At 36.0% G+C, this 13,924-nt stretch overlaps 2 protein-coding genes across 2 annotated transcripts; both read left to right on the forward strand.

The window, feature by feature from the left end:
• Positions 1-1,159: 1,159 nt before the first annotated feature.
• Positions 1,160-1,907, forward strand: LOC133336045 (GTP-binding nuclear protein Ran). Its single transcript, XM_061544340.1, has 2 exons — positions 1,160-1,616; positions 1,688-1,907. The coding sequence occupies exons 1-2, from the start codon at positions 1,182-1,184 to the stop codon at positions 1,901-1,903; spliced, it is 651 nt and encodes a 216-aa protein (XP_061400324.1). The 5' UTR covers positions 1,160-1,181; the 3' UTR covers positions 1,904-1,907.
• A 4,324-nt stretch (positions 1,908-6,231) lies between these two features.
• On the forward strand, positions 6,232-7,376 carry LOC133336043 (fibrinogen-like protein 1). Its single transcript, XM_061544339.1, has 4 exons — positions 6,232-6,258; positions 6,461-6,576; positions 6,647-7,177; positions 7,250-7,376. The coding sequence occupies exons 1-4, from the start codon at positions 6,232-6,234 to the stop codon at positions 7,374-7,376; spliced, it is 801 nt and encodes a 266-aa protein (XP_061400323.1).
• Positions 7,377-13,924: the final 6,548 nt, after the last annotated feature.

The raw sequence follows: 13,924 nt of genomic DNA on the forward strand, positions 1-13,924 counted from the left end.
GCACGTTTTATAACGGAATTCTCTGAAATTTTGTACATTGGGTTCTTATTGGGTACCAAATTACTCCACTAAACATTATACAAATAGGTCCAGTTTTTCTGGTAGTCCCCATATAACGGTACCCCCAAATTTTTGGTATTTTGGGGGTTCTGATCGTATTTTTCGACCGAATTGACTGTAATTTAGTTAGTCGAGTTCTTATTAGGTAGCAAATCTCTCCACTATAAATTATAAATATTGGTCAATTTTTTCTGGTATCCCATATATAAGGGTACCCCTCAATTTTCGTATTTTGAGGTTCTTGAACCAAATTTTTTTTATACCCTTCATCACACTGTGGTACAGGGTATTATGTCTTATGCATATGTTTGTAACAGGCAAAAGGAAACGGCATACACACTTTTGAGAATATGCATATGCGATTTAAGCACGAAATTTGGCACAGCGTAACAAATTAGCCTAGAATGATGTGTGTTAAGTTTCCTGAAAATTGGTTCAGATTTATATATAGCTCCCATATATATTTTCGTCCGATTAAATGTAAATTGTGCACCAAAGTCCCTATATATCTTTCGATTTGCACGAAATTTGGCACAGCGTAATGAATTATCTCTAGAATGATGTGTGTTAAGTTTCCTGAAAATCGGTTCAGATTTAGTTATATATCTTATATATATTTTCGTCCGATTTAAGGTAAAGTGTGCACAAAAGTCCCTATATATCTCTCGATTTGCACTAAATTTGGCTCAGCGTAATGAATTGGGTCTAGATGTGTGCTAAGTTTCCTGAAATCGGTTCTGATTTAGATATAGCTTCTATATCTGACCAAATGAACAATTTAGTATCGGTTGCAGAATGACGTGTTTATGGTTCCAAATTCATTTTACTGATCCGTTAAAAATGCGACGTCTGTTAGGATTCATCTGTTGAATATACTCAAAGTGGTGAAGGGTATCATAAAGTCGGCCCCGTCCGACTTTACTACTTTCCTTACTGGTTTTGTTTTGAAAATGTTTTTTTTAATTTTGAGTCTTAAATTTTGTAAAAAAAATATTTTTTAATTTAAAAAAATTCTTCATATATTTTAACTCTCCCTCACTCTCTCTCTCTCTCTCTTTCCAGCATTATTTTTGTTTTGTTTTTGTAATACGAATAAATTTTGAGAAACAAACAAATAAAAAATGGCACAACCCGAACAAGATATTCCCACATTCAAATGCGTCTTGGTTGGTGATGGTGGTACCGGCAAGACAACCTTCGTCAAACGTCACATGACCGGCGAGTTTGAAAAGAAATATGTTGCCACTTTGGGTGTCGAGGTGCATCCATTGATTTTCCATACAAATCGTGGCGCCATTCGTTTCAATGTCTGGGATACAGCCGGTCAGGAGAAATTCGGTGGCTTGCGTGATGGCTATTATATTCAGGGACAGTGTGCTGTAATTATGTTCGATGTGACATCGCGTGTCACCTACAAGAATGTACCAAATTGGCACAGAGATTTGGTACGTGTCTGCGAGAACATACCCATTGTATTGTGCGGCAACAAGGTCGACATCAAGGATCGTAAGGTCAAGGCCAAGAGTATTGTGTTCCACAGAAAGAAGAATTTGCAGGTGAGTGGAAGGATTTTTGTTTTTCATATTTTGATTTATATTTAATTGGGGTTTTTGTTTTCGGTTTTCAGTACTACGACATCTCAGCCAAATCAAATTACAACTTTGAAAAGCCCTTCTTGTGGTTGGCCCGCAAATTGGTTGGTGATCCCAATTTGGAATTCGTTGCCATGCCCGCTCTGTTGCCTCCCGAAGTCAAAATGGACAAGGACTGGCAGTTACAAATCGAAAGAGATTTGCAAGAGGCCCAGGAAACAGCTTTGCCCGACGAGGATGAAGACTTGTAAAGAAGCATCAGTAGTAGTACACAAACACACCCACACAACACACACTTTCACACATACAAACCTCCTTCTCCTTTTTTTGTAAAACACACTCTCTTTCCTGCTGCTCTTTAAAAAAAATATATTATTATTCTGTTGACTGTGGTATTGGTGCCAATACTACAGCAAATATTAATACCATTTACTTTTTTTAATTTTTTGTTTTAAAAATAATAAAAAAAATAATTGTTCAACTCCATTCCCACTTAAACATCCATTTAAATACTCTAATTTTCAAAAGGAGTTTAAAAAAGCTATCTATCTAGATTAACTACAAACAAAAAGCAGTGGCGCCCAACCAACAACAACCGGATATTGAGCATAATTTAATTTTACTTTTAATTGTAATTAACAACAAACAAACAAAAAATACCACACATTGTAGGCATCTAAGTACTCTATCTTAAATAATAAAAAAATATGAAAAAACAACAACAGCAAAGAAGTACAGCTTATTAAAAGAAGAAGAAGAAGTAAACTAATAAAAAATACAATTAAAAAAATATAAACATAAATTAACACAATTTTCCTTTACAAAAAAACTTGTGAGATTGGAGAGCAGGAGCTTGAGTGGGGAAGGGGAGGGGTTGGAACACTCAGTAAATTGAATTCCTTGCAAAAAAATTTTATTACCATTTCCATTTCTTGGACTACTGCTGCTGCTCTTTTTCTGCCCTCCCCCCATTTTTTTTTATTTTTGTTTAGTTTGTACAATTCCTTTTTTATACATACTTTATAAATACAACATTTTTTATAAGTTATTATTTTTCAAACTTTCTTTTCTATAATATGAAAATAATGAATTAATTTGTATTCCTGTGAATTGAAAAAAGAAATACAAAAAAAAAAAAAAATGGAACAAAATATAAAAAAAAAAATTAATTTGAAATATAAATATGCTGGGGGAGGAAGGGATATGTTTTCAAATAAAATTTAATGCTAGAAGATACTGGGGTGTTCTTTCTAATACAATGTCACTAAATGTTGACCAACATTTTCTCTAATCCCTCTCCAAACAAACAATGCAATTTTTTAAATTAAAGAAAAACACAAACATGTTTATCAAATACAAAATAAGTACCACAAAAAAGATAAATCCTCCTCCTTATGCATCTTAGATATGATAAGAGATTAGAGAAAAGTGAGTTATGGTAGACGACTTTTAATATCAGTATGGGGGAGTGGTGACTTCTTATATAGATAATGCACTGACATGTAAAAAAAAATTTTAATATTTTTTCCAGCATATTAAAAAATTATTTGAAAAAAAATATCCTACATTTATTCGAAAAAGTTAACAATCACAAAATTTCGCAATTTTTTTGTGTAGTGCATTTCTTCGCCACCACTGAATTGTTTAAATCTGTTTGCAAACATATATTTTATCTCGGTCGCTTTTTTATTTATTTGTTTATTTTTTGTTTGCTAAATTTTTTGTTAGATTATTCTCGTCTTAATTTTTTGTTTTGTTTGTTCTTGCAAAAATGTATATAACATTGTATTTCATCGGCAAATAAAAGTTTAGTTAGTTTTTGCAAGTGCATGGTATAACATCGATATAGAAAATTAAATAATGAAATTAAGTTGGATATTTTTTATGTGGGCAATTGTGCTCCATCTGCATTTGGTCAGGGCTCAGGTAGGTTTAGAAGAATATAACATTTTTTTGTGGTGCTCTGAAAAAAAACCGGCAAAAAATTCCGATTATATCCTTTGGAGTCATTTACAATGTAGTCGATGATTTTTCGGAGTCATTTACTATGCAGCAGAAGATTTTTGGAGTAATCTGCAATCGAAGACTTTCGGAGTCATTTACTATGTAGTAGATAACTTTCGCAGTCATTTACTATGTTGTAGAAGGTTTTCGGAGTCATCTATTATATAGTATAATAGTATGGATGACTTTCGGTGTAATCTATTAAACAGTATAAGACTTTCGGAGTCATTTACTACACAACAAATGACTTTCGCAGTTATTTACTACATAGTAGATGACTTTCGGAGTCATGTACGATGTAGTAAATGGCATTCGGAGTAATTTACAAAAAAAAGATTACTTTCGGAGTAATCTGCTATGCAAACGAAGTCTTTCGGGGTTATTTAATATGTAGTGGATGACTTTCGGAGTAATTTACTACGTTGTAGAAGACTTTCGGAGTTATTTACTACACAAAAGATGACTTTCGGAGTCATTCACTACACAGAAGATGACTTTCGGAGTCGTTTACTACACAAGAAATGACTTTCGGAGTCGTTTATAACATAACAGATGACTTTCGGAGTCATTTACTATGTAGTAGATAACTTTCGGAGTCATTTACTACATTGTAGAAGACATTCGGAGTTATGTACTACAAAACAGATGACTTTCGGAGTAGTCTACTATGTAAAAGAAGACTTTCGGAGTCTTTTACTACACAATATATCACTTTCGGAGTAATCTACTACTAAACGAGGGCTTTCGGAGTCATTTACTATGTAGTGTGTGACTTTCGGAGTAATTTACGACGTTGTAAAAAACTTTCGGAGTCATTTACTACATTGTAGAAGACGTTCGGAGCCATTTACTACACAACATATGAATTTCGGAGTTATCTATTACACAAACGATGACTTTCGGAGTTATTTACTATGTAGTCTATGACTTTCGAAGTCATATACTACGTAGTAAAAGGCTTTCGGAGTCATTTACTTCACAACAAATAACTTTTGGAGTCATTTACATGTAGTAGATAACATTCGGAGTCATTTACTACGTTTTAGAAGACTTTCGGAGTCATTTACAACACAACAAATTACTTTCAGATTAGTCTATTATGCAAACGCAGACTTTCTGAATCGTTTACTACACAACAGATTACTTTCGGAGTAATCAACTACACAACAGGTGACTTTCGGAGTAATCAACTGCACAACAGGTGACTTTCGGAGTAATCTAGTACACAACATATGACTATGACTTTCGGAATTATTTTCTATGTAATAGATGAAACAATAGATGCGTTTCGGAGTCGTTTACTACAAAGCAGATGACTTTCGGAGTCATCTACTACGTTGTAGAAGACATTCGGAGTCATTTAGTACGTTATAGACGAGTTTCGGAGTCATTTAGTTCGTTGTAGAAGACTTTCGGAGTCATTTTCTATACAACATATGACTTTCGGAGTAATCTATTATACAGCAGAAGACTTTCGGAGTAATCTATTACACAAAAAAAAAAAATGACTTTCGGAGTTATTTGCTGCACTTTCGGACACATATATTATAGAGTATATGATTTTCGGAGTTATCTGCTACACATAAGATGACTTTCGGAGTCGTTTATTACACAACAGAAGTAATCTATTATACAAAAAATGTCTTTCGGAGTAATCGATTATACAAACGATGAATTTCGGAGTCATTTACAATTCATACATGACTTTCGGAGTCATATTTATTTTGGTAGATGACTTTCGGAGTAATCTCCTAGGAAATTACAACTTTCGGAGTCACCGGCTATGCAGTAACTGATATTCGGAGTCATATATTATACCACACGGGACTTTCGGAGTCATATTTTATATGGTGGATGACTTTCGGAGTAATCTTCTTTATAAGCGATGACTTTCGGATTTATCTACTATTCACTAACTGACATTCGGAGTCATATATTATACCATACACCACTTCCGTAGTAATCTCCTATACAAACGATACCTTTCGGTGTAATCTTCTATACAAACGACAACTTTCGGAGTCATCTACTATTCAGTAACTGACATTCGGAGTCATATATTATACCACACGGGACTTTCGGAGTTATATTTTATATGGTGGATGACTTTCAGAGTAATCTTCTATATAAACGAAGGCTTTCAGAGTCATCTACTATTCAATAACTGACATTCGGAGTTATATATTATACCATACCCCATTTTAGGAGTAATCTCCTTACATTTCGGTGTAATCTACTATTCAGTAATTCACATTCGGAGTCATATATTATACCATCCGGGACTTTCGAAGTCAAATTTTATAAGGTAGATGACTTTCGGAGTAATCTTCTATATCAACAATGATTTTCGGAGTCATCTACTATTCAGTAACTGACATTCGGAGTCATATATTATACCATACAGCACGTTCGATGACTTTCAGATGACTTTCGGAGTAATCTCTATATCAACAGTGACTTTCGGAGTCATATATTATGTCAGTAACTGACATTCGGAGTCATATATACCATACACCACTTTCGGAGTGATATTTTATGTGGTAAACGATTTTCGGAGTAATCTCCTAGACAAACGATGACTTCCGGAGTCATCTATTATAGAGTATATGCTTTTCGGATTCACCTACTGCACATTAGATGACTTTCGGAGTTGTTCAATATACAGTAGTCACATTTCGGAGTAACCTACTATTCAGTAGATGACATTCAGAGTCATCTACTATCCAGTAGATGAGTAACCTGCTCTACACAATAAACACCTTTCGGAGTAATCTAAATTTCGAATATTTTTTTCGCTAAAACAGGATCCCATTCCCGAAGATAATAATACCGAACTGTGGCGTATACTCTATTCCAAACTCAATCGACTGCTCGATGAAACTGATACCCTAAGGCAGCTTATACAGGAGATGAGAGATAGGTATGTAGCAGTACTTCGTACCATATACCATACCCCCTCCCACCCTCATCCTTTCTACCTTCTTTTCCAGTCAATCCCATCAGTCTGGTGAAATATCGAATATATTAAAATTGACCAAAACGGCGGCCCACAAATGTCCCGCCGCACAAGTTATGCGTAAACATTCAAAGACGCCTTCTCCCACCGCCACCTCAGCACCCCGACACGAATGGACGGTAATTCTACGTCGTCAGGATGGTTCGGAAAATTTCCAACGTGATTGGTATGATTATCGTAATGGTTTTGGTCAATCACCCGATGGTGAATTCTTTATCGGCTTGGAAAGGCTGCATCAGCTGACCACGAACGAAGGACCACAGGAGTTAATGATTACGCTACGCGATTGGGAAAATGAAGAACGTTATGCCCGTTATGATCATTTTGTGATTGGCAGTGAAGCCGAGGAGTATGCCCTCAGGGAACTGGGTGAGTATAGTGGTACGGCCGGTGATGCAATGGCCTATCATAAGGGTATGAAATTCTCCACATTGGATCATTCCAATTCGGGTTTATGTCCGCGGAATTATGGTGGTGGTTGGTGGTTTAATCAGTGTGTGGATAGGTGAGTTTGCAGATGGAGATCGATGATAATCGATTATATTAATTATTTACCTCCTCCTCCTTCAAAATTTAGTAACTTGAATTCGGTGTACCGTCAGGGTGGTGAATCCACGGAAATGCAAAAAATCCTCTGGGCCACATGGAAGGGTTTTAATTATTCCATGAAATTTGTTGAAATGAAAATCCGTCCCCGAAAGTGAGCTGATAAAATAAAAACGTTTCAATATTTATTTTTTTTTAATAATTGTTGTTGTAAAAAAATTAAGAAAAAATAAAAAAAAATTAAAATCCACCGTGAAAATATTTTATAAACCCAAGGCTTTATAAAGTCCTAGAAAAAATATTTTTTAAATCAGAAAGTAGTAAAGTCGGACTGGGCCACCTTCACCACTTTCGGTATATTGTGCATATGTATCCTTACATTGGCATGTCAATGATCCCTCGAAGGAACATACGCATGTCTTTCTGCAACCTATGCTAAATTTAATTTCATTCGGGCAGATTTAGAGACGTCTGCGTACCATGGGACATATTTATGGAAAACGTTTTATAGCAAAAATGATATGTATCGAAATCTGAACCGATTTTAACACACACACCTCTCGAGATTTAATTCAGTACGCTGTGCCAAATTTCGTGCAAATCGAGTGATATATACGGACTTTGGTACACCATTTATATAAAATCGGACGCAAATATATATGGGAGCTATATCTAAATCTGAACCGATTTCCATGAAATTTGACACACACCAATCTAAACCTAATTCAGGACGCTGTGCCAAATTTCGTGCAAATCGAAGAATATATAGGGTCTTTCGTGCCCCATTTACCTTAAATCGGACGAAGATATACATGGGATCTATATCTAAATCTGAAGTGATTTTCACGAAACTTAGCACACATCATTATACCCTCCACCATAGTATGGAGGGTATATTAATTTTGTCATTCCGTTTGTAACTCATTGAAATATCCATTTCCGACCCTATAAAGTATATATATTCTTGATCAGGGTAAAATTCTAAGACGATCTAGCCATGTCCGTCCGTCCGTCCGTCTGTTGTAATCACGCTATCTTCTGAAGGAATTGAGATAGAATGCTGAAATTTTGCATAGGGTTGTCTTTTGTCTGCAGGCAGGTCAAGTTCGAAGATGGGATATATCGGTCCACGTTTAGGCATAGCTCCCATATAAGGGTACCCCCCAATTTTCGGTATTTTGAGGTTCCTGAGCGTGTTTTTCAACCGAATTCGCTGAAATTTGGTACATTGGGTTCTTATTGGGTCCTAAATGTCTTCACAAAAAATTATAAGTATAGGTCCATATTTTCTGGTAGCCCCCATATAACGGAACCTCCTAATTTTCAGTATTTTGGGGTTTTGGTCGTATTTTTCCGCCGAATTGGCTGTAATTTAGTATTTTGAGTTCTTAATAGGTACCAAATCTCTCTACAAAAAATTATGTATATAGGTCCATTTTTTCGGGTAGCCTCCATATAAGGGTACCCCTAATTTTCGGTATTTTGGGGTTCTTGAGCGCGGTTTTCAGCCGAATTCGCTGAAATTTGGTATATGGGGTTCTTATTGGGTCCTAAATGTCTCCACAAAAAATTATAAATATAGGTCCACTTTTTCTGGTAGCCCCCATATAACGGTACCTCTCAATTTTCAAATTTTCGTCCGATTTCATGTAAATAGTACACCAAAGTCCCTATATATCCTTCGATTTGCACGAAATTTGGCACAACGTGCTGAATTAAGCCTAGAATGATGTCTGCCAAGTTTCGTGAAAATCGGTTTAGATTTAGATATAGCTCCCATATATAGTTTCGTCCGATTTAAGGTAAATGGAGCTCCAAAGTCCCTAAATATCTTTCGATTTGCACGAAATTTGGCACAGCGTACTGAATAAAGCCTTGAATGATGTGTGCTAAGTTTCGTGAAAATCGGTTCAGAGTTAGATATAGCTCACATATATATTTTCTTCCGATTTAAGGTAAATAGTGCACCAAAGTCCCTATTTATCTTTCGATTTGCACGAAATTTGGCACAACGTACTGAATTAAGCCTAGAATGATGTGTGCTTAATTTCGTGAAAATCGGTTCAGATTAAGATATAGCTCTTATATATAGTTTCGTCCGATTTTATGTAAATGGTGCACCGAAGTCTTTATATATCTTTTGATTTACACGAGAATTTGCATAGTGTACTGAATTGAGTCTTGAATGTCGTGTGTTAAGTTTCGAGTAAATCGGTTCAGATTTAAATATAGCTCTATATATAGTTTCGTCCGATTTTATGTAAATGGTCCACTAAAGTCCCTATATATCTTTCGGTTTGCACGAAACTTGGCACAGCGTTATGAATTAGGTGGTATATGTTTCGTGAAATCGTTGAAATCGGTTGAGATTTAGATATAGCTTATATTTAGTATAGGTTGCAGAATGACATGTTTATGGATCCAATTTCATTTTACTGGTCCATTAAAAATGTGACGTCTGTTAGGATTCATCTGTTGAATATACCCAAAGTGGCCCCGTCCGACTTTACTACTTTCCTTACTGGTTTATATTAAAATAGTTATCTGATATGTTCCGCGTTTTGAGTTTGGTTCTAAGACTCTATTGTAATCATTTCACCTGTGGAGGATAGCGAGGTAAAAAATTAGAACGTAAGGTTCGATAATAACTATAGCCGCATTTAGACCTAGCCTCTGTGGAGGTTTCGAATTCGAATTATCAATTAAAATTTCTGAAATTTGTACTATGGTTTACATAATCCGATTTTAGACATGTCGGTATAGGTCCACTTTTGGTATGTTCCCTTTATTTTCATTTCTAGTACCTGTCAGTATATCTATGGTGGAGGGTATCCAAAGTTCGGCCCGGCCGAACTTAACGCTTTTTCACTTGTTTTAGACTCAATTAAGTACGCTGTGGCAAATTTCGTGCAAATCGAAGCATGTGTAGGGACTTTGGTGCCCCGTTTACCTTAAATCGGACGAAATGATTTTCACGAAACTGAAACGATTTTCACGAAACTTAGCACACATCATTTTAGGCTTAATTCAGTACGCTGTGCCAAATTTCGTGCAAATCGAAGAATATATAGGGTTTTTGGTGCACCATTTACATAAAATCGTATGAAAATATATATGGGAGCTATATCTAAATCTGAACCGATTTTCACGAAATTTAACACACATCATTCTAGGCGTAATTTAGTATGCTATGCCAAATTTCGTGCAAATCGAATGATATATACGGACTTCGGTGTACCATTTACATAAAATCGGACGAAAATATATATGGGAGCTATATTTAAATCTGAACCGATTTTCACGAAACTTAACACACATCATTGTAGGCTTAATTCAGGACGCTGTGCCAAATTTCGTGCAAATCGAAGAATATATAGGGACTTTGGTGCACTATTTACCTAAAATATATATGGGAGTTATATCTAAATCTGAAGCGATTTTCACGAAACTTAGCACACATAACTCTAGACTTAATTTAGAACGATGTGCCAAAATTCGTGTAAATAGAAGAATATATAGGGACTTTGGTGCACTATTTACCTAAAATCGGACGAAATATATATGGGAGCTATATCTAAATCTGAAACGATTTTCAAGAAATTTTGCACTCATCATTCTAGACTCAATTCAGTACGCTATGCCAAATTTCATGCAAATCGAAGGATATATAGGTACTTTGGTGCCCCGTTTACCTTAAATCGGACGAAAATATATATGGGAGCTATATCTAAATCTGAACCGATTTTCACGAAATTTTACACACATCATTCTAGGCTTAAGTCAGTACGCTGTGCCAAATCGAAGAATATATAGGGACTTTGGTGTACTATTTATCTCAAATCGGACGAAACTATATATGGGAGCTATATCTAAATCTGAACCGATTTTCACGAAACGTAATACACATCATTCTAGGCTTAATTCAGTACGCTATGACAAATTTTGTGCAAATCGGAAAATATATAGGGACTTTAGTGCACCATTTACATAAAATCGGACGAAAATATATATGGGACCTATATCTAAATCTGAACCGATTTTCACGAAACTTTGCACACATCACTCTAGACTTAATTCAGTACGCTGTGCGAAATTTCGTGCAAATCGCAAAATATATAGGGACTTTGGTGCACTATTTACATAAAATCGGACGAAAATATATATGGGAGCTATATCTAAAAAAAACAACGCCTATATTTAGGTGTAGACAAAAAAAAATATTTTTAAAACATTAAATCCATCATTATACCCTCCACCATAGTATGGAGGGTATATTAATTTTGTCATTCCGTTTGTAACACATCGAAATATTCATTTCCGACCCTATAAATTATATATATTCTTGATCAGGGTAAAATTCTAAGATGATCTAGCCATGTCCGTCCGTCCGTCTGTTGTAATCACGCTATATTCCGAAGGAATTGAGATAGGGTGCTGAAATTTTGCATAGGGTTGTCATTTGTCTGCAGGCAGGTCAAGTTCGAAGATGTGATATATCGGTCCACGTTTAGGCATAGCTCCCATATAAGGGTACCCCCCAATTTTCGGAATTTTGGGGTTCTTGAGCGCGTTTTTCAACCGAATTCGCTGAAATTTGGTACATTGTGTTATTATTGGGTACTAAATGTCTCTACAAAAAATTATAAATATAGGTCCACTTTTTCTGGTAGCCCCCATATAACGGTACCTCCTAATTTTCAGTATTTTGGGGGTTTTGGTCGTATTTTTCCACCGAATTGGCTGTAATTTAGTACTTTGAGTTCTTAATGGGTACCAAATCTCTCCACAAAAAATTATACATATAGGTGAATTTTTTCGGGTAGCCCCCATATAAGGGTACCCCCAATATTCGGTATTTTGGGGTTCTTGAGCGCGTTTTTCAACCGAACTCGCTGCAATTTGATATTTTGTAGTCGTATATGGTAACAAATCTACTTATCAACCAGTGAGTGGAGCAGTATAGTCGGACGAGGCCGACCATATGATACCCTACACAGCTACCACGGAACTCAAATTTTCTGCGGATGTTTATTTCGAGCCTGGGCAATATTTCGTGATATTGGCATCCTCTTGCCCGATTATAGGTAAACAGCACCTCTTCCTCACACTGACATATTTTCCGAATATTACGAGTATTCAGTACAGCTATTGTCCAGATTCCCTTCACCGTGGGTTGTGTTGTGATGTTCGGCTTTCATTTGTGGTCTATAGATCGGCTCGAAAATAACACAAAAATTAAGTTTTCGGTCCTCTTCATTCCAAAATTATTATCTGACCATCACCGAAAATTATAGGCGTTGTCCTTGACCATACTGGAACCTTATGGAACATTTCAAAGCGATCCGCGCTCTAGATTGATAATGGGTTACTAAATAATTTACGGATACGGAGATACCTGTAAATATTTAGGTGTAACTCCCACATCCGGGCACATACAACAATATAATTGGTATTAATTTAAAGGTCAACCACTCCTCTTGGATATAATATCAACTTCTCGGGTCTATGTCATTCAGCGGTAAATATATACGCTATAGAATACAAATTTTATAATTTTTCACGCAAAAGTCAGGGTCCATTTGACCCGCTAAATATTGACCAATCTTTATCAAAACAGGCATGCTTATTCTTTGGCCCGATCCCCTTCTCCATGCAAAATATCACTATGTTCGGGCTATTATTGCGGCCTCTGGAGCGACTAGAAAAACCGACAAAAATTTAGTATTTGGTCCATATTATCCCCTAAATATTACCCGATCTTTCCCAAAAACAATAGGGGTCTTCATTGGCCAGGACCCATCCTACATGCAAAATTTCGTGAAGATTGGTCCATAACTGTGGCCTGTATCGTGTTTACAAATTATAATGGACAGACGGACGGACGGACACACATGTCTAGATCGACTCAGCTAGTCGAGATATGACGATCGGTATACTTAAAGGTGGGTCTAGGACCAATATTTCGCCGCGTTACAAACTTTTGGGGCTGCACAAAGCTATAATACCCTGACAACATAGTTGTGTAGGGTATAAAAATTATTTATATTCGCCCCCTTTTTGGGGTAGTCCCCATATAACCCCCTTCTTTATATTAAAATAGTTATCTAATTTGTTCCGCGTTTTGGGTTTGGTTCTAAGAGTCTTTCGTAATCATTTAACATGCGGAGGATATCGAGATTAAGTTAGAACGTAAGGTTCAATAATGAACTATACATGAACTAAAACCCGCATTTAGTCCCTAGCACCTGTGTGGGAGGTAACAGAGGGAGTGGACCGATAGTCCACATCTTCGAACCTGAACTAAATTTGGAAGAATAATAAGATAGGCACAGGTTGGATGAAATCAACATTTTCTGGAACATGGTTCACATTATGGTTTACATAATCGCGTTGTAGAAATGTCGGTATAGGTCCACTTTTTGGTATTTTCCCTACATTTTCATTTCAACTACCTTTTAGTATAACTATGGTGGAGGGTATCCAAAGTTCGGCCCGGCCGAACTTAACGCTTTTTCACTTGTTTTTTAAATAACTTAAACCTCATATATTTTTTATTTTAGATTTTGGAAGTATGAGAGGGAGAGAGAGAGAGGGAGAGCTAGAGCTAGAAAGCGTAGTTTTTAAAATTCTTTGCCATTGAATCGGTTTTGAAATTATGAAGAGAATATTTAAATCTAATTGAGAGGCCTATGTGTGTGTGTACAAA

This window comes from Musca vetustissima, unplaced genomic scaffold (assembly GCF_032173495.1).
Source record: "Musca vetustissima isolate MV318-11 ecotype Yass unplaced genomic scaffold, APGP_CSIRO_Mvet_v1 utg40101, whole genome shotgun sequence".
NCBI classification, from domain to species: Eukaryota; Metazoa; Arthropoda; class Insecta; order Diptera; family Muscidae; genus Musca; species Musca vetustissima.

Coding starts and splice junctions, on each gene's coding strand:
- LOC133336043 (XM_061544339.1), top strand. CDS start 6,232: ATGACTTCCGGAGTCATCTATTATAGA. Junction 6,259..6,460: donor CCGGAGTCATCTATTATAGA/GTATATGCTTTT, acceptor TCGCTAAAACAG/GATCCCATTCCCGAAGATAA. Junction 6,577..6,646: donor ATACAGGAGATGAGAGATAG/GTATGTAGCAGT, acceptor CTTCTTTTCCAG/TCAATCCCATCAGTCTGGTG.
- LOC133336045 (XM_061544340.1), top strand. CDS start 1,182: ATGGCACAACCCGAACAAGATATTCCCACATTCAAATGCGTCTTGGTT. Junction 1,617..1,687: donor ACAGAAAGAAGAATTTGCAG/GTGAGTGGAAGG, acceptor TTCGGTTTTCAG/TACTACGACATCTCAGCCAA.